The 21,507-nt window shown below is 39.1% G+C and overlaps 2 protein-coding genes across 5 annotated transcripts in view; both read left to right on the forward strand.

The window, feature by feature from the left end:
• The window catches only part of ATR (ATR checkpoint kinase), a 51,686-nt gene extending 31,902 nt beyond the window's left edge, over positions 1-19,784 (forward strand). Inside the window, exons 27-47 of the mRNA XM_077348770.1 lie at positions 161-359; positions 2,086-2,264; positions 3,373-3,537; positions 4,017-4,108; positions 4,938-5,029; positions 5,821-5,998; positions 6,807-6,983; positions 7,534-7,693; positions 8,097-8,276; positions 8,748-8,890; positions 10,932-11,029; positions 12,167-12,399; positions 13,585-13,719; positions 14,169-14,369; positions 14,604-14,747; positions 16,102-16,252; positions 16,633-16,789; positions 17,258-17,411; positions 18,246-18,397; positions 18,571-18,676; positions 19,344-19,784. Of these exons, the coding sequence (XP_077204885.1) occupies positions 161-359; positions 2,086-2,264; positions 3,373-3,537; positions 4,017-4,108; positions 4,938-5,029; positions 5,821-5,998; positions 6,807-6,983; positions 7,534-7,693; positions 8,097-8,276; positions 8,748-8,890; positions 10,932-11,029; positions 12,167-12,399; positions 13,585-13,719; positions 14,169-14,369; positions 14,604-14,747; positions 16,102-16,252; positions 16,633-16,789; positions 17,258-17,411; positions 18,246-18,397; positions 18,571-18,676; positions 19,344-19,517 (3,270 nt within the window). The 3' untranslated portion in view covers positions 19,518-19,784. The remainder of the gene's footprint in view (positions 1-160; positions 360-2,085; positions 2,265-3,372; positions 3,538-4,016; positions 4,109-4,937; positions 5,030-5,820; positions 5,999-6,806; positions 6,984-7,533; positions 7,694-8,096; positions 8,277-8,747; positions 8,891-10,931; positions 11,030-12,166; positions 12,400-13,584; positions 13,720-14,168; positions 14,370-14,603; positions 14,748-16,101; positions 16,253-16,632; positions 16,790-17,257; positions 17,412-18,245; positions 18,398-18,570; positions 18,677-19,343) is intronic.
• A 1,478-nt stretch (positions 19,785-21,262) lies between these two features.
• The window catches only part of XRN1 (5'-3' exoribonuclease 1), a 49,502-nt gene continuing 49,257 nt past the window's right edge, over positions 21,263-21,507 (forward strand). For 3 of the 4 annotated variants that reach the window (XM_077348771.1, XM_077348774.1, XM_077348772.1), the window contains exon 1: positions 21,264-21,423. In XM_077348771.1, coding sequence (XP_077204886.1) covers positions 21,349-21,423 — 75 coding nt within the window. In that variant the 5' untranslated portion in view covers positions 21,264-21,348. Of the gene's footprint in view, positions 21,424-21,507 lie in introns of all 4 variants that reach the window. The other variant, XM_077348773.1, reaches the window with a different exon arrangement.

Consider the following 21,507-nt stretch of genomic DNA (forward strand, 5'->3'; position numbering starts at 1 on the left):
TGAGGTTCCCTATGGTTCAAGAGAACTGGAATTCAGTAACGTCATGTGTCACCCTACACTCTGTGCCTTCCTTTTCCATTGATTTTCATATATCTAAATTGTGTGAATGTTTAATAATTCCAGTAAAAATCTCAGAAAATTTTAAAATTACGTTACCCAGATTTATGCAGAAATCATGGCTGTTCTGAAAAATGATGACACCAGTGAAAGGCGATGTGAAGAAAATGCCTCGGATCTGAGTCATTTAAGTACACAGACAATATTCTCCATGCTTGATCATCTAACACAGTGGGCTAGATATAAATTCCAAAAGCTTAGTGCTGAAAAAGCTGCTAACAAATCAAATAAAGAGCTGCGAGGTTGGTGACACTGCTTGTTTCTGTTACTTGAAATGCAAATTTGGGGGCCCCTGATGAGGGTAGAAAGGCAGGGTAAAAATTTTGTAAGTGAATAAGAAAATGAATTTTAATGTGTCCATCTAAACTAGGCCTTAGAAACCAATCTGATCCAAATACAAGTTGCTGCATAAGATAATACAGCATTTACACACCACAGATAAAAGTGTTATTTAGCTGTATACTTCATTTATACCCCATCTTTTGTCCCAAGGAGATCTAAAAGTAGCTTTTATTGTTTTCTTGTCCTTCATTTTATCTTCACAACAGCCCTGTGAGGAGAGGCTGTGTTTGTGTGAATAGTCCCAAGGTTAATTAATTTCCAAATTAATTTATAGGTAGTTAAATTATTCAGCACTAAGGTGGCAGATACTGGTTATGATCTTTAAAAGTTAATAATTGATTTTACCATTTTACTATCCTAATGGTGAATGCTGATTCTTTAAAAAGATCCCTTGATAGGGAATTTAATTTTGAATCCTTATGTTTTTTCCCCATTATTATTATCATTTTGGGGTTCGATCAGATAGTCTGTTGGCCTGTTTACTGAGAGACTCTTTTAAATTTAAATGGTTCTCTACCATCCTGAATACACTCCAACAAATTGGCATTGACGATAATTACATCTTGTTTATGAATGAATCTTCCATGATGTGCCAAATCAAACAAAGGCTACTTGATCAGGAATTCCAAAAAATCCATCCTAGTGTTCCGGCAATTTGCTCTCCCCGTGCTCTTGGTCTCCAAGTGAAGCATAGGATAATGCCGGCTTATTTCTATAACTTGGCAAATCCCCTCTATCGCAGAGCGTTTTCACTTACTCGGCTCAATGTCTTTCCATCCAAAGTATTACAAGGGATATTTGCCAAGATCCCTTTCGAAAACAGACTATGCACTTGTGAATCAAATTCTCCTGACACCATCCAACATATCTTACTGGATTGTCCCTTGTTCATTGTCCAGCGAAGGCACATTATACTTTTTATACCGAAATGGAGAAACCATTCAAGAGACCTGATCTGCCAATTTTTATTGAGTGATAACGATGCCAATGTCACTTTTATTATGGCTGAATTTCTGTCTTCCGTTTTTAAATTTAAACTGACTGATGTATCTTAACTATCTTTGTTTATCTTGCTAATCTGCTTTATGCCAATAAAAGGTATTGTGTGTGACACTTATTATCCAGTTTTCCTATATAATATTGCTTTTAAAAATCTCCAAAAATCATACCATTAACTCCTTTAACTGTCTTGTCTTTGGGGCAGCATCATTCACCTTACCTCCTGTCTACTGACAATAAGTATATTGTGTGAGCTTTTTCTGCAGCTCACTTTCCCTGAGCTCCTGTTTCTGCCCTTCTCTATTTCCAGCCTCTTCATGCTGTACTTATTAGTCCCTCGAGTCCCTGAGTTTGTTTGATATTCTCCATGGTTTTCCTGTCCTTTAGAGCCTGTTCTGACTCTTTTTAGTATTGCACAATTGTGTCAACATAATTGTTTGAATTTTGTTTGTGATTACTCAATAGTTAGTGTTCATCAGTATGTAGTATCATTGCCATAAAATTCCTTGGCTGATTCCATCATAGTTTATTTGTATCTGTATATACATTTAATTTTGATGTCTTAAACTGCTTAATCTACAACAGTATTTTTAATTGCATTCATCCAGAACTGTTTTTGTTTGACAGCACCAAGTGAAGAATATGGAGAATATCAAAGTGTGGTCTGCTTTCTTGACCTCATACCTCAGGACACACTAGCTGCTGCTTCTTTTCGCTCCAAAGCATACACACGAGCAGTAATGCACTTTGAATCATTCATCATGGAAAAGAAACAAAACATTCAAGAACACCTTGGATTTTTGCAGGTATGGTTTCTTGTTGTATTGCAAAAGAGTTACTAAAGTTGCTTTAGTTTGATTCTGGGTGTAAGCATGTTTATTAAATTAACTTAAACTTTGTTGTTCTTAAAGATGCCACTGGACTCAGCCTTTCTTCTGTTACTTCAGACCAACACGGCTACCTACTTTAAGTGGCTTTAGTTTGCTTCAAAAGTGACCTGTTTCCATTTTTTCTTAACAGAGAAAGTGCTTAAATGTCTTTCATTTAAAGATAACTTAATACTAATTGTGCCATCATTTGCATGACAGGCAAGATATGCTAAGTGCGGGGGTTAATTATACTCTAAGTATTTATAAAATTAGGCAAAAGCATTGACATTTTAAACTACTTTGTTGATACATTGATGACCATTTACTAACCAAAAAATGATCAAAAAATAAGTGATTTAAATATGAAATTGGTTGTCAGAGGATGGCCATAGAATTAAACTGTTCAAAGTGAATTAAATAGACCTATCCTCTATTCATCTATCAGTAAATTCTAGTCATGGGGACTGAGGGGAACCTCCACATTCAAAGGCAGTACTCCTTTGAATCCCAGAGTCAGGAGAACATCATGGGAAAGTCTCAGCCTCTATGACCTGTTGTTGATAATCCAGAAGATCCAGTTGGTCACTGTGTGAGACAAGGTGTGAGACTAGGTGCTGCTCTAGATGGACCATTGGTCTGATCCATCTTAGGTTCTTAAGTACTATGCTACATCAAGTTAGTTTCCCCACCTATTTAGCAGGACTGTATTGATGATCCTGCAGAATCTCTTTCCATTGAGTGGCAGATCCCTCCAGTATTTGCCGTGCTTGGTGCTCAGAAGCAATACTTTTCAGGAGCTCCATTTGCCACTTATCCTTCCAGGGGAAAAAATATTTTCTGAAGGGACATAGAATGTGGCAAAATGATAACCTTCACTGTAGCTCTCTTGGGATTATTACTTAGTAATAAGGGGTATACCATTTAAGTGTTATGTAGAATAATTCTTCAGAAGTTTTAGTTGAGAGTGAATGAAACAGTGAATGCATTGCTGGCTGGATACATAGTGCTTATTTCCAATTGTAATCTTTTCCCTGTTTGTACAAAGAAATTGTATGCTGCTATGCATGAGCCAGACGGAGTGGAAGGAGTAAGTGCTATACGGAAGGCAGAGCCCTCACTCAAGGAACAGATCCTTGAACATGAAAGCATTGGTTTGTTGAGAGATGCCACAGCTTGTTATGACAGAGCAATTCAGCTAGAGCCTGACCAGGTAAAATAAAAAGTATACAATATAACAAGAACATTTTGTTGCATCCCAGAAGGGAAGAACATGGCTACTGGTTTGAAGAATGAATGGCAGTCAACCATTTATATGGAGGAAAAATTAAATTATGGATTTATGGAATTGGGATGGGAATTAACTTGTCGTAAACAAGCTTTAAGTAAGCATTGGCTGCATTTACCTGCATTCACTCCTTGCTACTCTTGCCTTTTCCTCACTTATTGCTACTTTTCTCATTGTTTTAGATAATACACTCCCTGGTAATGGGAATCTGTTTTTTGGCCTTTGGAATTCCATGAGGTATCTCATATATTCTGCTATAGAGCTAATTACTCAAATAATCTATCACAGAATTTACCTTGATAGTATGTCAGGTGCTGGTAAAAACGGTAGCTTTATGTGTATATTCAAAAACATGGTCAAAGAATTAAAATGATGAGACAGTACTTTTCTTTTTATGCTTCTAGATTATTCATTATCATGGCGTGGTGAAGTCCATGTTAGGTCTTGGTCAGTTGTCTACTGTAATCACACAAGTTAATGGAGTTCTTGCTAAGAGGTAATGTGACCAATATGCTCCTGGTTAAATTATTTAAAGCTTTTATATGTACTTGAGCGTATCGGTGATTTTAGTCGCCACCATTCCACCCTGAATGCGCGCTATCCCCCCCGTGCATAATGGGCCTTAGTGATGCTCAATAGGGTTTGAAATCCTGGGTCAGAGTAAACTTCATTTATTTGATTAAGTGGCTAGAGAGACAATATTATCTTTGTAATGTACTGCATAGGTAAAGCAGCAATTCCTACAAGGTGTCTATTTATTTTATTTATTATTCAATTTATAGTCTGCCTTACTCTGAAGTTCAAGACAGGTTAAGAAAAAGTCATACCACCAATATAAAACCCCTCTAAAACCAATACCCCAGTAAAATATCAAGATAGAAAAATTCCATTATCCCCTCTACAAACAACCACCGGGGATCCACTTGATGATCTAGCGGAGCTTGAGGGAGGCCCAGTGATTTTAAAAACCCAGCCTCAACCAAAATCTGGCAGAAGATTTTGTGGCACAGAGTGGTAAGACAGCAGACATGCAGCTTGAAAGCTCTGCCCATGAGGCTGGGAGTTCAATCCCAGCAGCCAGCTCAAGGTTGACTCAGCCTTCCATCCTTCCGAGGTCGGTAAAATGAGTACCCAGCTTGCTGCTGAGGGGTAAACGGTAATGACTGGGGAAGGCCACCCTGTATTGAGTCTGCCATGAAAATGCTAGAGGGCGTCACCCCAAGGGTCAGACATGACTTGGTGCTTGCACAGGGGATACCTTTACCTTTATGATAGATAATAAAATATAATAACATAATGAGATAATTTTTTTTCTATTGCAATAGATGTGAATGGACACCTGAATTAAACACCTACAGAGTGGAGGCGGCTTGGAAACTGGCACAGTGGGATTCCCTGGAAAACTACTTAGCTGCAGGTTACTGCCTAGAACAGAGACAGTATTCTATATAGTCATGTCCCTTTCCTGTTTAATAAGAGCTTCATTATGCTTCTGTTTCCCCTCTCTCTTAATACACCGTATGAATTGGTAGTTTTAATACATTTTATTAAAATGTTTTCATGCATTTTATAAACTTCCCTTACTTTGCAATGAAGAACTTGTTAGGTATTTTTGCAGTGAAAGTTCGCCCAAACCCTGAAAACTATAAAACTTCTCCGATTTTTATTTTAAGAAAACCCAGTATATTCCATGTACAAACATTATTGAAAATTCATTTTAAAAATCCCAAATCATTTCACATTTAAATTTATGGATGTTGTGTTTGCGAACGTTAATTTCGGTAAAAGTCCTCTGCAGCAGTATTCTAAAATTTGAAGTGTTCGTGTATTTGCTTTCCCCAAAGTGAAAAATATTGAGTAGTTCGGGGTTTTACTCTGTTAAGTTTAGTTGAATGCTAACTATCTCAGCTAGTCTGTAAGACTATTATCCACTGTAAATTTAGAATCAGTTGTATTTATATATAATCTGACTAAAGGCAAATTTTTCACTGATGCATAATGTTTTCTTGGCTGCTTTTGAAGATGACTCTTCAAAAATATATTTCACCCTCAAAATACTAAAGAGTGAAACTGTTAGAAAGAATAAATGGTTTGGTTTCATCTTTCATTTAAAAGAAAGCTATTTCAATCATTTCTAGCACCCTGCCCCCAATGATGCATATATTACAGACTGGCCTGAAATAAAATGTTGCTTTTCTTCATTTACAGATGGGAATTCTAATACATGGAGTGTTAGGCTTGGACAGTTGTTGCTGTCAGCCAAAAAGAAAGATGCTGCCAGTTTTTATGAAACTTTGAAAGTTGTTCAAGCAGAGCAGATAGTTCCTCTTTCAGCAGCAAGTTTTGAAAGAGGATCATATCAGAGAGGTTATGAATACATTATCAGGTGTGTATTGCTTTGTCTTTGCATATTCAGCCTGTTCAAAGTCTGATGCAAATTGCTATTAAAAGAGTTACTGGCAAATGTAGTGGATTTTCAAGCTTATTGCTGTGCCCTGCCCCCTACCTAGAAGAATCTGTAGTAACCAAACCCCATCCCATTGGGAACATTATGATGACCAACCCAGCTCCTAATGGGACACCTTCTTTCCTGGCTCTGAAGCCATCCTGTGCAACGGGCAGAAAAGTTTCCAAAAGAACTGGCTCCCAGTAGTTCAAGGCAGTGTGAGGTGATAGGAGGTACCCAAGGATATCTTCATTGGCAGCACAGTCTGTTAAAAGCCCAGCAAGAGTCAAAAGGTGGGAGTGGGGCACATGTGGCTATGGGGGAGGAGTCTGGGCAATGCTATTTAACAGCATTCTGGATAATCAAGTTCCAAAAACAAGGCTTCTACTGTATAACACTTGAAAGCATCCCAGTATCTTTTAATGGAGCTGTAATGTAAATTAAACTTTTCTTTATTTTGGGATTCTTCCTTGCCCTTCCCATTGCAAACAAGACTTTCAGTATATGTATAGCTTCATGGAGAAGTAGGCAGGAAATCATGACCTTCCTGGTGGAATTTCTGTTTACTACTAGCTCTCCCAAGGTCTATCTAAAGAACCATTTCCTGAAGCTGTGTTTCTCAGTGGAAGGCAGGGAAGAAGAACTGGGTAGAGATTATTTATGTGGGCAGCTATAGCATCAAGATGCAAATGGAAATAATCTTCTGAAGTGTGTTGCTTGCTCTTTCTTTCATTTGTTTCAACTGCAGGTTACACATGCTGTGTGAGCTGGAGCACAGCATTGCACCAGGGCTCCAGCAACCTGGTAGTGACTACAGTAAAGACTCTCTGAACTGGCATGCTCGGCTAGAAATGACACAGAATTCATACAGAGCAAAGGAACCCATCTTGGCCCTTAGAAGAGCTTTGCTTAGCCTCACTAAAAGGTGAACATACATTTCTTTTGTGTGAGACTTTAACTTTTTTTCTCTTTTTTTAAGTAACTTGCAGATTAAAACTGGCTGAAATTTACAGCTTAAACAAAGAAGGCTCTCACTATTAACTACTTCCTTTAACTGGAGCCACATTGTATATGTTGTTTACAAGGAGCTCAAAAGTTGACCAATTTTGTTCCTGTAGCCAACTGTGAGGTAAAAGCTGAACTGAGAGAAAATATGATCAGCATCATAGCTGAGTGGAATTGGACTCTAGTCTGTCACATTCAAAACTTTATTCATTATCTCAAATTAGATATTTCCTGTGCCATTTGATCCTTCATGGGCATGATGTGTCTGTGGCCTACTGAAGGCAAGGCTGTGATGCTTGTTACTGTCTGTATTTTGTGCCCAATCTAGATGCATCTGTCCAGTGTGAGAATGAGCTAAAATCAAACTACAACATTTGTAGATGGGTCTAGACTCAAAACATGGAATTTATTCTTAAGTAGCATTTGTAAGAGGTTCATAATAATAATGATGATAATACAAATCTCTGCAGAGTGAATTATAGTGAGGAAATTGGAGAATGCTGGCTTCAAAGTGCTCGAGTTGCTCGGAAAGCTGGTCATCACCAGACAGCATATAATGCCCTCCTCAATGCTGGGAATTCCAAGTTGTCTGAATTGTATGTGGAAAGAGCAAAGTGGCTATGGTCCAAGGTAAGGAAGGCAGAGATTGGTCTAAACAACTTAACATGCATCCTGATGTATTCTGCTTTTGCAAAGAAGTGCAACTGATGTTAAGTGCCTTCAGATGAAGGACTGTATTTACCATGTTGTGGGAAAGGGCCAGACAATTTCTGGTAACAGCATATGCATTTGTTTTAGATAAGCTTATGTACATGTGTTGGTATCTGCAGCCAAAGGCACCGATTCCAGTGATCTCCAGAGCTGAATTAAAAATACAATTATTGTTGTGGAAATGTGACAGTATATGGAGGAAACTGTTGTGAATTAATATATGGACTGCCTGTAATGGGCCATAATGTATAACTAAGGTGCTTCTTGGGAACATGAATGAAGTGAATGCTAAATTACTGTGCTTGATTTTTTTCCCCCAAAGGGTGAGGCTCACCAGGGTCTTATCATTCTTCAGAAAGGAGTTGAGTTATGTTTTCCAGATAATCAAATACCATCTGATGCTAAAAGTAAACTCATCCATGGAGAAGCCCTGCTGCTGGTGGGCAGATTTATGGAAGAAACTGCCAACTTTGAGAGTAATGCTGTTATGAAAAAATATAAGGTAAGCACAAAAATCAGATTTTTTAAGACATAAAAATTGTATGATTTTGAGGCATGCTTCAGATACTTGTACAAAAACTGTAAAAGGACATCTTTGCTCCCTGATAAAGAAAATAGATTATGTGCACCTTGACATTTCTAAATGTCAAATATGCATAATCTGCTGAAATGTCTCTGCAATTTTGGAAATGCTGCGTGGCTTGCCTTCCCATTGCACATCTGTCTTATGCCATCTAAGAAGGATCAACAGTGAATGCTTATTGAAATATCCTGATACCGTACTTGGTTAGTGAAGGAATATTTAAAGCCTGTTAAAGAAGGCTGGTGTGTCTGTGTTTTGCATTACTGCTTTATAGTTTTGGATCTTTTCAACTTTATTTTTTGTTACACAGCATTTGTTAGCTGTCTTGGAACATCTTAGTTAATTGATCTGCTGATTTAATATTTTAATTCTGTTCCCCTGTTTTCTCAGGATGTCACTGTTTGCTTGCCAGAGTGGGAAAATGGACATTTCTACCTTGCTAAATATTATGATAAATTGATGCCAACGGTAACTGAAAATAAGATGGAAAAACAAGGAGAGCTGATAAAATATATAGTTATTCATTTTGGAAGGTTAGATGTTAAGATGTTATTGTTGATGCATTTAGGGAAAGATCCTACCAGCCACTAATGCAAATGCTAGCAGAGGCAAATATTTGTTCTGCTCCCCTTCCTCCAGCAGCCCCTGCTGGTCTTGAAAGGGATGCTGGAAATTGCAGGTCTCTTGGCATAAGAAGTGGGAGAGCCATTTCCTCCAATTTCCCTCTCATTAATTAGAAGGAGATAATCTGTAGTTAAATCAGGTTATGTACATCAAACATGTGCCACTATTGTGAATGTCTGGAATTATTCAGGACAGTTTAAATACAATGTAGATATGTGTTCCTTGTTTCTCTAATTCTTGCTGACCAATCTCCCTAGTTTATCATTCAGTAAATAAATAATGCTATCATATTATTTATTTGAACTAGAGCCTTTTTATTGTTTAGGCTGGAGGAAGCAAATATTACGCTGTACAAGATGTGCTTTCCTTAGTGGTAGTATATTGAAATTTGAGATGATAGAAGATCAATATGTATACTGTGCAAGGTTGACAAGAAAACCTTTGAGCTCCATAGTACCGACTTCCAACAGGAAATCAGTCTTAATTACCTGTGAAATTTCTTCTAGTTCTGTGGCCTAAATGCATTCACACCTTAACATTTCATCCCCGGGTATTGTTCCGTGGTGTGGAAATTAACGTTATCAATTCCATATTTCATCAGCTTTAAAGGGGGAAAAAGAATCTCTGAGTTTAGTACAGGCTGTATTAAACAGAAAAGCACCTCGTACCTGGAGATCATGTGAGCAATTACAGGGAACAGAGCACCTCATCCTAGTTAGAATTCATGGTGCTTTTCTTGTTGGCAAATGCACAGATTGCACTACAATATATATGTGTGTTGTGTTAAGTGCTGTCAAGTTGCTTCTGACTTCTATTGACCCTATGAATTAAGTGCCTCCAAATGTCGTGTTGTTAATATGTCTCAGGTCTTAAAAATTGAGGGCCATGGCTTACTTCATAGAGGAAATCCACCATATATGTTGAATCTCCCACTTTTTCTGTTGCCTTCAATTTTTCCTAGTATCATTGTCATTTTCAGGGATTCTTGTCTTCTCAAAATGTGACTAAAGCAGTTTAGTCATTTTAGCTTCTAGGGGAAGTTCAACCTTGATTTGAACCCATTTATTTGTCTTTTTGGTGGCCCACAGTACCTGCAAAACTCCCCTCCAATACCACATTGCAAAGGAGTCTACTTTCTTCCTGTCAGCTTTATTCGTTGTCCAACTTTCACATTTCTCTGTATTAATCATGAAATGAATTAACTTGATCTTGGTCACCAACAACACGATAGATGACAATATTCACCTGGGTGTGATCCTGGATGCTTCCCTTTCTATAGAGGCCCAAGTCACAAGACTAGCATGGCTTGCCTTCTGCCACCTTCGCCAAACAAGACTAGTAGCACCCTACTTGGCCCCAGAATACCTAGCTACAGTGATCCATGTGACGATCACCTCCAGGCTAGACTTCTACAACTTCCTCTATGCAGGCCTACCCTTAACATTGAAACTGCAGTCTGGGCCCAGTGTACCTGAAAGACCGCCTCTCTCTATGGCCCTCAAAGAGCTCTGTGCTCCACCACCTCCAATCGGCTAGTGATCCCTGACCCCAAGGAAACCTGCTTGACCTCAACCAGAGCCACCTGGCCCCCACCTGGTGGGAATGAGATCAGGGCTCTAACAGAACTAAAGCAGTTTTGCAGAGCCTGGAAAAAGGAAGTTAATCCACCAGGCATTTAGTTGAGGTCTACCAAAACGAAACGACATCTATTGGGCCCCAAACCTCCCTTCCTTGAACTCATGTGACTGATCCAAGTCTGTTAGATTGTTCACTATGTTAGAATGTTATTTTCTCTGCTTATTGTTATTATTACTGTTACCTTTCATTCATTATAATCAGTGAGTTTGATATATTATTCTGCTACATTCTATGTGAACCGCCCTGAACCTTAGGAGAGGGCAGTATACAGATATAATAAATAAATAAAAATAATAAATAAATACTTTTCAGGTCTCTGCATTTTGGAAACCAATTTATCTATCAGTCAATGCCCAGAATGCTATCTTTGTGGCTTGATTTAGGAGCAAAAGCATATGAATGTGAGAAAGGTAAGGTATTTTATTTTTAATTTCACTGTCTGTACTATCTTGAGTCTTTGTGGGGGTGGGAACTAGGATGGCAAAAGAATGTGTGGGACATTGGCATTTCCCTTGGACATGTTATTTTGACAATCATCACTGTGGGGTCAGGGGGTGAATTTTTTCCATGCCAGGTGAAGGATTCTGTGTGTGTGTGTGTGTGGGCGGGGGGGGGGGGGGGTTTGGGGGGCATCTGGGTATGGAATTGGGTTCACTGTGGGTGGGCAGGTAGTTGTGAATTTCCTGCATTCTGCAAGGTGCTGGATTAGATGACTCTGGAGGTCCCTTCCAACTCTGATTCTAGGGAGAAGTTCCAATTCATGTATAACAAATTTAGCAATGTAAAACTAATGTTTAATGTTTCAGGATACTGTAAATCAGTAAAATAAGGAAATGGATGCCGATATCAAGGCTATTTTACTCTACATTATTTTTATTATTTATTTATTATATTTATTAATTGCGCACTTAGCCTTCTGACTTGAGACAGTGTACAGCAGAATGTACGGTATGATGCATGTATGGTGTATGCAGATAAATGTGTCTGTAAAAAAGACTGTGTGATGATACATTTTAAAAATATTCATGTTTGAATTTCTTTTGGTGCTAAAATATTTTGTCCAAATTTATACTTCTTTTGGGAAGAAACATAAGGAAATTAAAATTCTGTATCAGTTTCTCCATTTTGCCATTCCACAGGCACAAGAAGAGGGAGCAATTTTTGCTGCCCTGCTCCCCGATTATCCCCCAAGTTATATCTGGGGGTCCTGGGATTTGTTTTGGGCTGCTATGAAGGGGAGGGGGATTGGTAAATATCACCCTTTCCCAGAAAAGGACTTTCTAGAACCTCACCTCTATTGTATTTGGAGAGGGAATACATGGCATTATGTCAAGATCTGACCTCCTTTACCTATTCAGTAGTAGGAGTCTTGTGTGGTTTGAGGATTCTCATCCCTCCATGTGCAGTAACCTTCCTCCCCAAAATAATTAACATTGTTTATGAACAGTTAACAATCAGTGGAAGTTTCTGTGTAGTTCCATAGGTTTGGGATTATGGAAGATTTTTCATCATTCAGTGAAATATATCATTTTTGTTGTGTTGTCTAGCTGGTCGTCATGATCGTGCGCAAATGAAAACTGACTTGGCTAAAATCAACAAGGTGATTACAGAACACACACAGCTTTTGGCTCCTTACCAGTTTTTGACAGCTTTCTCCCAACTTATCTCCCGAATCTGCCACTCTCACAATGAAGTCTTTGTTGTTCTTATGGCAATCATTGCCAAGGTTTTTGCAGCTTATCCTCAACAAGCAATGTGGATGATGACTGCTGTGTCTAAGGTAACTTCATAAGTATCTTTCCATTTCCTTTTCAGTTCATTATGAGTGGGGGACCCAGGAAGCTTCATATGAGAAGGAAAATCCCATTCGTTTCTCCCCTGCTAGCTCTAGATCTGTGCTTTGTGAGCGGCTGGCTGGATGATTACTAGCTCCACTCTATCAATCTGTTATATCTGCTGATGATTTTACTGGCCAGCTGATTGGGCTTGTCTTGTGGCTAAAAATGGACTCTATATTTTCAGCTCTAAGACCTTGTCAAGGACCCTACTGTTCCTTTGCCCTACCTATTCCACCATTTCCCCCCTTCTTCAACCCAGCCAATCCCTCCTTTTTCATAGGGATCTTCTGTTGGCAGGCTTCTGCACAACATATACACACGGGCAAGTACTGATGGCTGTTCCTGGGGGTTAATCCCATCTTTTGTTTGTCCAGTTTTATTCTTAGATGGCTTTATTGTAAATATTTGTAGGTCAGCATTAAATGTGGCCAAGTAGGGAATTAGCTGTGTAATTCCCAACACCACCCACCTTTTGCTATGGAATGCTATGTTTAATTCAAGGTATAGAACTGTAATTTTGCATACATGGAGCTACTGCTTCCACTGAAATGAATGAAGTGTCTCACACATTCAGCATTTGTATGTGTCTCCAGGATATTGAGTCAGGGAGATTTTCTAATGAGAAGAGACATGCCAATTATATTTTATTAAAGGTAAAGGTAAAGGTATCCCCTGTGCAAGCACCGGATCATGTCTGACCCTTGGGGTGACGCCCTCTAGCATTTTCATGGCAGACTCAATACGGGGTGGTTTGCCATTTCCTTCCCCAGTCATTACCGTTTTACTCCCCAGCAAGCTGGGTGCTCATTTTACCAACCTTGGAAGGATGGAAGGCTGAGTCAACCTTGAGCCGGCTGCTGGGATTGAACTCCCAGCCTCATGGGCAGACAGCTTCAGACAGCATTTCTGCTGCCTTACCACTCTGCGCCACAAGAGGCTCTTGTATAATAATAACAGGTAATAATATATTTTATTACCTGTTATTAATGATATATCTTTTAAATTAATGGTCTTTGATTATTGACTACAGAATATCCAGTTGCAGATAGGTCAACTGTTCTGAGCGTTTTCCACAGACTGGCAATAGGTTTTATTGAATTACTAACAGTGTGTGTTATCTTTTGCAGTCCTCTTACCCAATGCGTATGAACAGATGCAGAGAGATCTTAAACAATGCCATTCATATGAAGCCATCTTTAGGAAAATTTATTGGGGATGCAGCCCGCCTGACAGATAAGCTCCTAGAGCTATGTAACAAATCGGTAACGTCTGAATTTTTGGTTTTCAGTATTGTTGAGCCAACCGGGAAGGGCAGGCTATAAAAATAACGTAGTAGTAGTAGTTGTGGTTAGTAGTATTAAGATTATCCAGACTAATGCTGTATTTTCTGGACTATAATATAATTAGCGATAAAATATTTTTCATAAAGAGAATAAACTAATATTTTTCAAAAATAAAATAAACTAATCAAATTAATTACTGTAGTGTTGGTTGCCTGAGAGTTAGACATAACTACTGCTTACTTTAAAGAAATAAGTGCACTTTGCTATTAAGAGCTTTGTATATGGAAGGGTGTTTGTTCAGTGCTACCTACACAGTTTTCTACCCCACTAAAACACCAGTGGAAATAAAAGATGTATATAGAAACTCTTGAGGTACATCTTAAAGTATATACATTTAACTTTGATCGGTATTTCTTTCTCTCTTTCAGGTTGATGGTAACACCTCTACACTGAGCATGAGTATTCATTTCAGGAGTTTAAAGAAGTTGGTAGAAGAGCCGACTTTTAGTGAGATCCTTATTCCTTTGCAGTCGGTAATGATACCTACTCTCCCTTCAGTTCCTGGCACGCATTCCAACCATGACCCTTTTCCTGGAGGCTGGGCTTATATTGCTGGCTTTGAAGATACGGTAAATGCCTATTAGCATTTGTTTTTATGTAGCGATACATTAGGACAAAAAAGAAATATTAAGACGAAAAAGTATTTTAAAATGTGAGTGGGGGATGAGGTGTAATTCTGAAGAGCAGTTGTATCTAAGAAAAACGTAACGCTCTGAGATAGCTGCAATTTACAACTTGTCTGTACAAAAGGGCGCCATAAGTCTTGTTTTTTAAAAGCTAAGGAATCTCTCCTGCTCTTTTAGGTTGAAATCCTTGCATCTCTTCAGAAGCCTAAGAAGATCACTCTAAAAGGTTCAGATGGGAAATCCTATATCATGATGTGCAAACCAAAGGATGACTTAAGAAAGGATTGTCGACTCATGGAATTCAATTCCTTGATAAATAAGGTTCACTTGTACTAATTGTGATAAATGCTGGATGATTAGATCATACCTGATGAATTCATTTCGTCCTCTTTATTTCACAAGAACCTCAGAGTAGTCATGCTGGACCAGAGCTGTCATGTAGTGGCTGGCCACCCAGTAGTGGCCAGTTGGATGCCATAGGAAAGACCACAACCAGGGCCTGCAGAAAGCTAAACTCACCTGCTGACTGCTTGCCAGTGTCTGATAATGAGAAGCATTCTGTCTCTGTATCCAGAAGCACCATTCAGCTGTCGTGACTAATAGCCAGCAATAAAACTGTTCTCCATCAATCTGTCCAATCCCCTTATAACTCCATCTAAGTCAGTAGCCAACTCCACATCTTGTGGCAGTGGCTTCCACAAATCACCTACTGTGTGAAGTAATACTTTGGCCTGCTTTCAATCCACTGTTATTCATTTAAGAATAATAAATTTTCATAGGGTGACCCCCAAGCTCTAGTGTTATGGGACTGTTTTTCTCTCTGCACTTTTTCTTATACCATGCATAATTTTGTACACTTCTGTCACGTAAGCCGCTGTTGCCTTTTTTCAGAACTTTACAGGGCAAGTATTCCAGTCCTGTGATTTTTGTTGTCCTTTTCTGTACCCTTTCAGTTCTTAATTCTCTTTTTTTGAGATGCTGTAGCTAGAACTGTACATAGTACGCCAAATGAGACTACACCTGGGGCTTGGGAAGGGTGTTCTTCTCAGTCCACCTCCTGATGATCCCTGGCATGGAATTTGCTTTTTTAAAATTGCTGCTGCACACTGAGTTGGCATTTTCAATAAGCTGTCCACCACAATCCCAAAGACTTTAGTGGTCTGTCATTACCAGCGGGACCTGCTTAAGGCAAGTGCTTGGTGAATTGCTGTGCACCTCATCATTTGGTAATGAAGAAGAAATAAAGTAGTTTAGTCTTTAACATGATTCCAGTTGCATGCAGTGTAGGATGGGAAAGGTTTTGTTGTGTGTTTATTTTTAAGCATATTTGGTATCTTACTACATCGGAGCTTAACTCGGCAAGATCTACAGGGCATTTGACTTTTTTTAGCATATCAAGCAAGTTTGAATCTCAGGCAACTTTCCAAAACTGTTAATGTGATACTTGTTGGATTCCTGTGAGCCCTTATGTGTGCCTAAGAGCCTTGTGTGTTGTGGCTACAGCTTCTGTTCATTTAAATATCTTTGACTCCAGCACCACTCATTGTGAAAATGGGAAAAGAAGCACATTAGTGTGTGTACTTTGTTTGCAAAAATGAAGAGAATGGACTGAGTTAAGAATCATTTCAAGTATTGCTTTATTAAGATTTTATACTTATCTAGTATATTGTTGTAGTGCTTAAGAAAGGATGCCGAGTCACGTAGACGAGAACTTCATATCCGGACTTATGCTGTTATTCCGTTGAATGAGGAATGTGGGATAATCGAATGGGTGAATAATACAGCTGGCTTGCGAAATATCCTGATCAAACTATACAAGGAGAAAGGTAAGGGGATGGGGTAGTAGTAAAAACAAGTAATGGTGGTAGAAAGTGGAATGTGGTTATCTCTTTTAAAATATGGCACTTTTACCTCCTTGCTGGAGCATGATAGTAATTTTATATGCATATATTTCACTGCATAACCCAGCCAACCTGCTGAGTTTAATTGACTCTAACCTGGAGAACTGAGTTTGGTTCCCCGCTTTTCCACATGAAGCCTGCTGGGTGACCTTGGGCCAGTCACTGTTCACTCAGAGCTCATTCAACCTCACCCAACTCACAAGGTGCCAGTTCTGAGGAGAGGAAGGGAAGGAGATTGTAAGCCACTTTGAGACCCTTTAAGGTAGAGAAAAATGAGGTATCAAAATCTACTTTTCTTCTTACAGGTATCTATATGACTGGAAAGGAGCTACGTCAGTGTATGATTCCAAAGACTGCACTTTTACTTGATAAGCTGAAGGTTTTCAAAGAAACCCTACTGCCCCGGCACCCTCCAATCTTTCATGAATGGTTTCTGAGAACATTCCCTGATCCCACTTCCTGGTTAGTTGTTTACCATGTATTGTTGCGACTATGCTGATGTAATGCTGTGGGTTTAAAGGAAACTTTAGACTGGGAACTAAGATCACAGGGAGAGGCCCTGTTGACTGTCCCATCAACCAACAAAGCTCATCTTATGGGTACACAAGAGGGCCTTTTCAGTGGAAACTGATGGTTATGGAACGACCTCCTCATGGAGGTGTGACTGGCCCCATCACTCTGTGTCTAGAATGCAGCTAAAGACAGCATTTAATTCATTCTTCCATCTATTAGCAGTCTTAAATTATTGATTTTAACTAGTGGGTTTTATTTATTTTATTGTCCTTTATTATTATTTACACTGTAAGCTGCTTTGAGTTTCTGTAAGACAGAAAAGTGGCTAATAAGCATTATAATAATAAATAATAAAGTAATTAATACAGGAAAGGCTACAATGATCTAGAATCTCAGATCGTTTTTATCTTCTTTCAGGTACAGCAGCAGATCTGCTTATTGTCGTTCTACTGCAGTAATGTCGATGGTTGGGTACATACTAGGCCTTGGAGACCGTCATGGAGAAAATATTCTGTTTGATTCTTTAACAGGTGATTGTGTGCATGTGGATTTCAACTGTTTGTTCAATAAGGTGAGTAACTGGTTTCTCCCTAGAATCTAAAACCATGTTTTTAGCCAATTAAGTTGCTTAAATAATTTGCACAGGCTTCACGTATACTGTTGAGTGCTTGATAAACAAAACAGTGGTGTTTAAAACTGTGTAATGAGCATACTGAAAAAAGTTCTGCTTGAAGAATATTTAGAATGCTATTCTAAACTTAGTTATCTGTGGAGCATGTAATTCTGTTTGTGTCTACTTATTTGATTTAGACTGACCCTCTGCAAAGAGGCTCAGGAGGGGGTACATCAATAGATTAAAACATTCATAGGCAAATTAAAAGACATTCTAAACATTAAAAACCAACAAATATACCCCCACCCCCCAGCCATCTTTATTCTGACCTGCAGGATTGGCTGTACAGCAGTTAATATGCCCAACAAGGGAAGGGGAAGGGAGAAACCTAAGAAGAAAGGGGAATACTTGATTTTCAGTGGAGTCCTGTGCTGTGTTGCTCCAGACTGCATAAGAGTAAGAAGCCGAGTCTTTAGTGAACTATTTTTTTTAGAATGTTTTAGTTTTCTGTTGTCTAGTGCAATTTGAATTTATATCTGAATAAGCATTGTTATAATAGCAGTTATGGACCATTTACTCACTGGGAACTTCACTGCCCCAGTTCCCGTGCAGGAGTACGAATTGGGAGTGGATGAGGCACACCGGGCTGTGCAGGAAGAGGTGGGGCAACCTGCCATGACTAAAACTGGCCTGCAGCCTGGCATGAAACCTCCAGTGCGTAAACGGTCATGTTGTGGTGGATAATGCTGACTCAAACCATTGTCTGATTAACTTATTTTTGCTGATTTGAAGGGAGAAACTTTCGATTTTCCAGAGATAGTTCCATTTCGCCTTACTCATAACATGGTTAATGGGATGGGCCCGATGGGGACAGAAGGCCTTTTCCGAAGGGCTTGTGAAGTTACAATGAGACTCATGCGTGATCAGAGAGAACCACTCATGAGGTATGGAAACAGTCTTTATTTATATGGGATGACGGGATGCTATTCATATAGGATTGAATTTTGGTTGATGGAAGCAGTTTTCACCACCAGCCAGGTTGGGAAGATGTTTCCTTATCCATAAAAAATTCAGTTACAACTCAAGATATTTTCTCAAAGAATTTATTTTTATACAGTGTCCTGAAGACTTTTCTCCATGATCCTCTGGTGGAATGGAGTAAACCAGTGAAAGGCAATACAAAAGCCCAAGTGAACGAAACTGGAGAAATTGTCAATGAAAAGGTCAGTTTGTAAAAAACAAAAGAAAAAACAATAACCTTAAGAGTGTATCTGAATGTTAGGTTATATCATCTGCCAAAATATTTTTAAATTTTAGCTGTAAAATTTGAAATGTGATATACAGGTGGAAAGGTTTGTGGAGACAATTTATAAGAATTGCTTTTAAGATGCACATATAAAGATCGTATTAATAATGTGCCCTTTGTCATTCAGGCTTCCTGAAATATGCTTGATTCTCTTTGCATTGCCATATCTATATTTTGTAAATGTAACTACGATATGAACTGTAACCTTCTGAGGCATATTTTACATCTCCTTGCCTCAGGAGATTAAGCAGCAAGTTATTTGGCCTTTTGAAAAGGTGAAGAATTGGAAAGTATTATTTGAGAGTGATCTTTTCTTCAGTGTGTGTTTATGAAAAATAAATGTATATTTCTCAAATAATATAATGAAACCTCATTATGGTAACAGGCTTGCAGTGTGAGCCGGGCTCCTCTGGGTTTTCAGACATTCGTAATGTGTGTCTATTACACATATCCCCCACTTGCAACTTGCTTGCTCTTACGTGGAAAGGGGAAATGTAGGTGCTGTCACTAAGGGATGTAATTTTACTGCATTAATAGCATTTTGTATACTTTAATATATGACAATTGCTTTGCTTCTTTTTCAGGCCAAGACCCACGTACTGGATATAGATCAACGACTGCAGGGTGTGATTAAAAACAGGAATAGGGTAAAAGGCCTGCCTTTATCGATTGAAGGGCATGTTCACCATCTCATTCAAGATGCTACTGATGAAAACTTGCTATGCCAGATGTATCTTGGCTGGGCGCCATACATGTAAAATGATGCCATTTGCAAATGGACCTATTAACAATTTTGTAAAAGAGGTTTTAAAAAAAACTGATTTTCTGCTCTTTCTACCTTGGAGATATTTGTCAATGCAAGGCTCTGTTTCAGTGTTTGTATCTTTGGTATAAATATGTAATATAAATAATGAAAGTAATATTTATGTATGTAGAAGCCATTTGTAAAAATTATTGTAGAGTTGATTGTTATTTTAAAATTTTGAATATAGTGCATTTATTAAAAGTTGTCTCAGATTTCTATATATCAAGACCATACTTTCTGAGCAGTAGTATTCTTCTAGTTCTAGTAATGTACTTTTTAGGCAGAGTTAAGAATTATTTCAAACACAGAGCACAGTGCAGAGATCTTCCAAAAGGATAAAGTGTTCTTTGTTTCAGTTCCAAGTCAATATCTTGGCATTGCTTCTGGAAGACCCCAAACTCCCAAGGAATGTTTTTTTTAATTTCAATAGACTTCTATTCTGCACTTTTAGCCATAGGCTTCAGGCATAGATTCCAAATACAATCCACACAGTCACATAATAAACAGTAGGGAAAAAAGTGGATCACATCTGTGCATTGCAGCAAGCATATAATCAATAAATTATAGAACATGCACACAATGAAAAAATCCCTATTTACCAAAAACACCCCCACAAAAGCCAGATTCTCAAGTAACTAACTTTTTACCTTCAGCTCTCTGGAAGAAGGATGGGATTAAAAATAAAATTACACATTCATGTGTGGCCACTTGCCAAATAATGAACCTTTTTCTGAGTGTTTTAAGATATGTGGTGGTAGTGGTGTGTTCGGAAGCAAAGGACAAGAGAGGTGTTATAATTTCAATAAATATGCAGAAGAAAGATGCATCTTATTCTAGAAAGGAGATGAATGCAATATTTGCTGAAATCCTGCCCCTTTTCTTGGTTCTGGAGTAGAAACAGCTGTATTGTCCTGCATTTGATTTTATAATGCTCTCCACTGCCCTCAGACGACTGGCTCAAGAGGGGCAGCCTATACATGCAAATATAAATAAATAAATTGTGAGCATATGCCACCTTTTTCCTTGCTGAAAAATGTGTGTTGAAGTTCAACAGGTAAAACTCTGGTTTCAGCACCTTCCTGGTGCACTGTCAATTCTGGCAGGATGGAAAAAAAAGGGGTGACATTAATCACAATTCTAGAAGGGTTGCCATGTTAGTCTAGTGTAGCAAAATAACTTGTCACATCTCTCAATTTGTCCTTGCCCATTAAGCCTCTTTATATTGTTAAGTTGGGATCCCCAGGTCCCACCTGGAGTTTGGCAAATCTATCTGATTCTTAATTTCTTTTTTTTTTTTTAGCTGTATCCTATTGCATTCTACACAGTGAAAATCATACGTATAATCTATTCTTTAATACACAGGTCCCTTTTCCTTTCGTATCTTATGAAATGTAGTATTTTGTATCAAGGAGGCCAGTGATTCGTGTGGCTTTGATATTTGGTTTCAATCAGTCAGATCGAAATCCAGTGGCCAACGGTGGGCGAGAGAGATGGCGGTCCTGGCAAGAGCCCGTGAGCCGCTGACATGCCTGGACGGGAAACGCGACCTCCCCAGCACCGCCTAACGGTGGTGTGGTTCTCCATGCCTCCAGCAGGGGGAAGCGTCGCCCGAGTCAGCCGGCCTTCGCGTTTGACGCAGAGCCGGACGCTCTGGGCCACTACTCTATGGCAGTCTCGGGTTCCCGCCGGAAGGAAGTGTTTTGGGTATGAGGAGAGGTGGTTGTTTTGGATCCGACGCGGCTGGGGCTTGAGCGGGCGGCTGAGGCGAAGAGACAGCGGCAGCCATGGGGGTGCCCAAATTCTACCGCTGGATCTCGGAGCGGTATCCCTGCCTCAGTCAGGTGCTGAAGGAGCATCAGGTGAGGAGGGGCTGGCTGGCTGGCCGGGGGGTCTTCCTGTCCCGCTCCACTTTCCGGGGGGGGGGTACCCTCGCAGGACAGCCT

This window comes from Paroedura picta, chromosome 8 (genome assembly GCF_049243985.1).
Source record: "Paroedura picta isolate Pp20150507F chromosome 8, Ppicta_v3.0, whole genome shotgun sequence".
NCBI lineage: Eukaryota > Metazoa > Chordata > Lepidosauria > Squamata > Gekkonidae > Paroedura > Paroedura picta.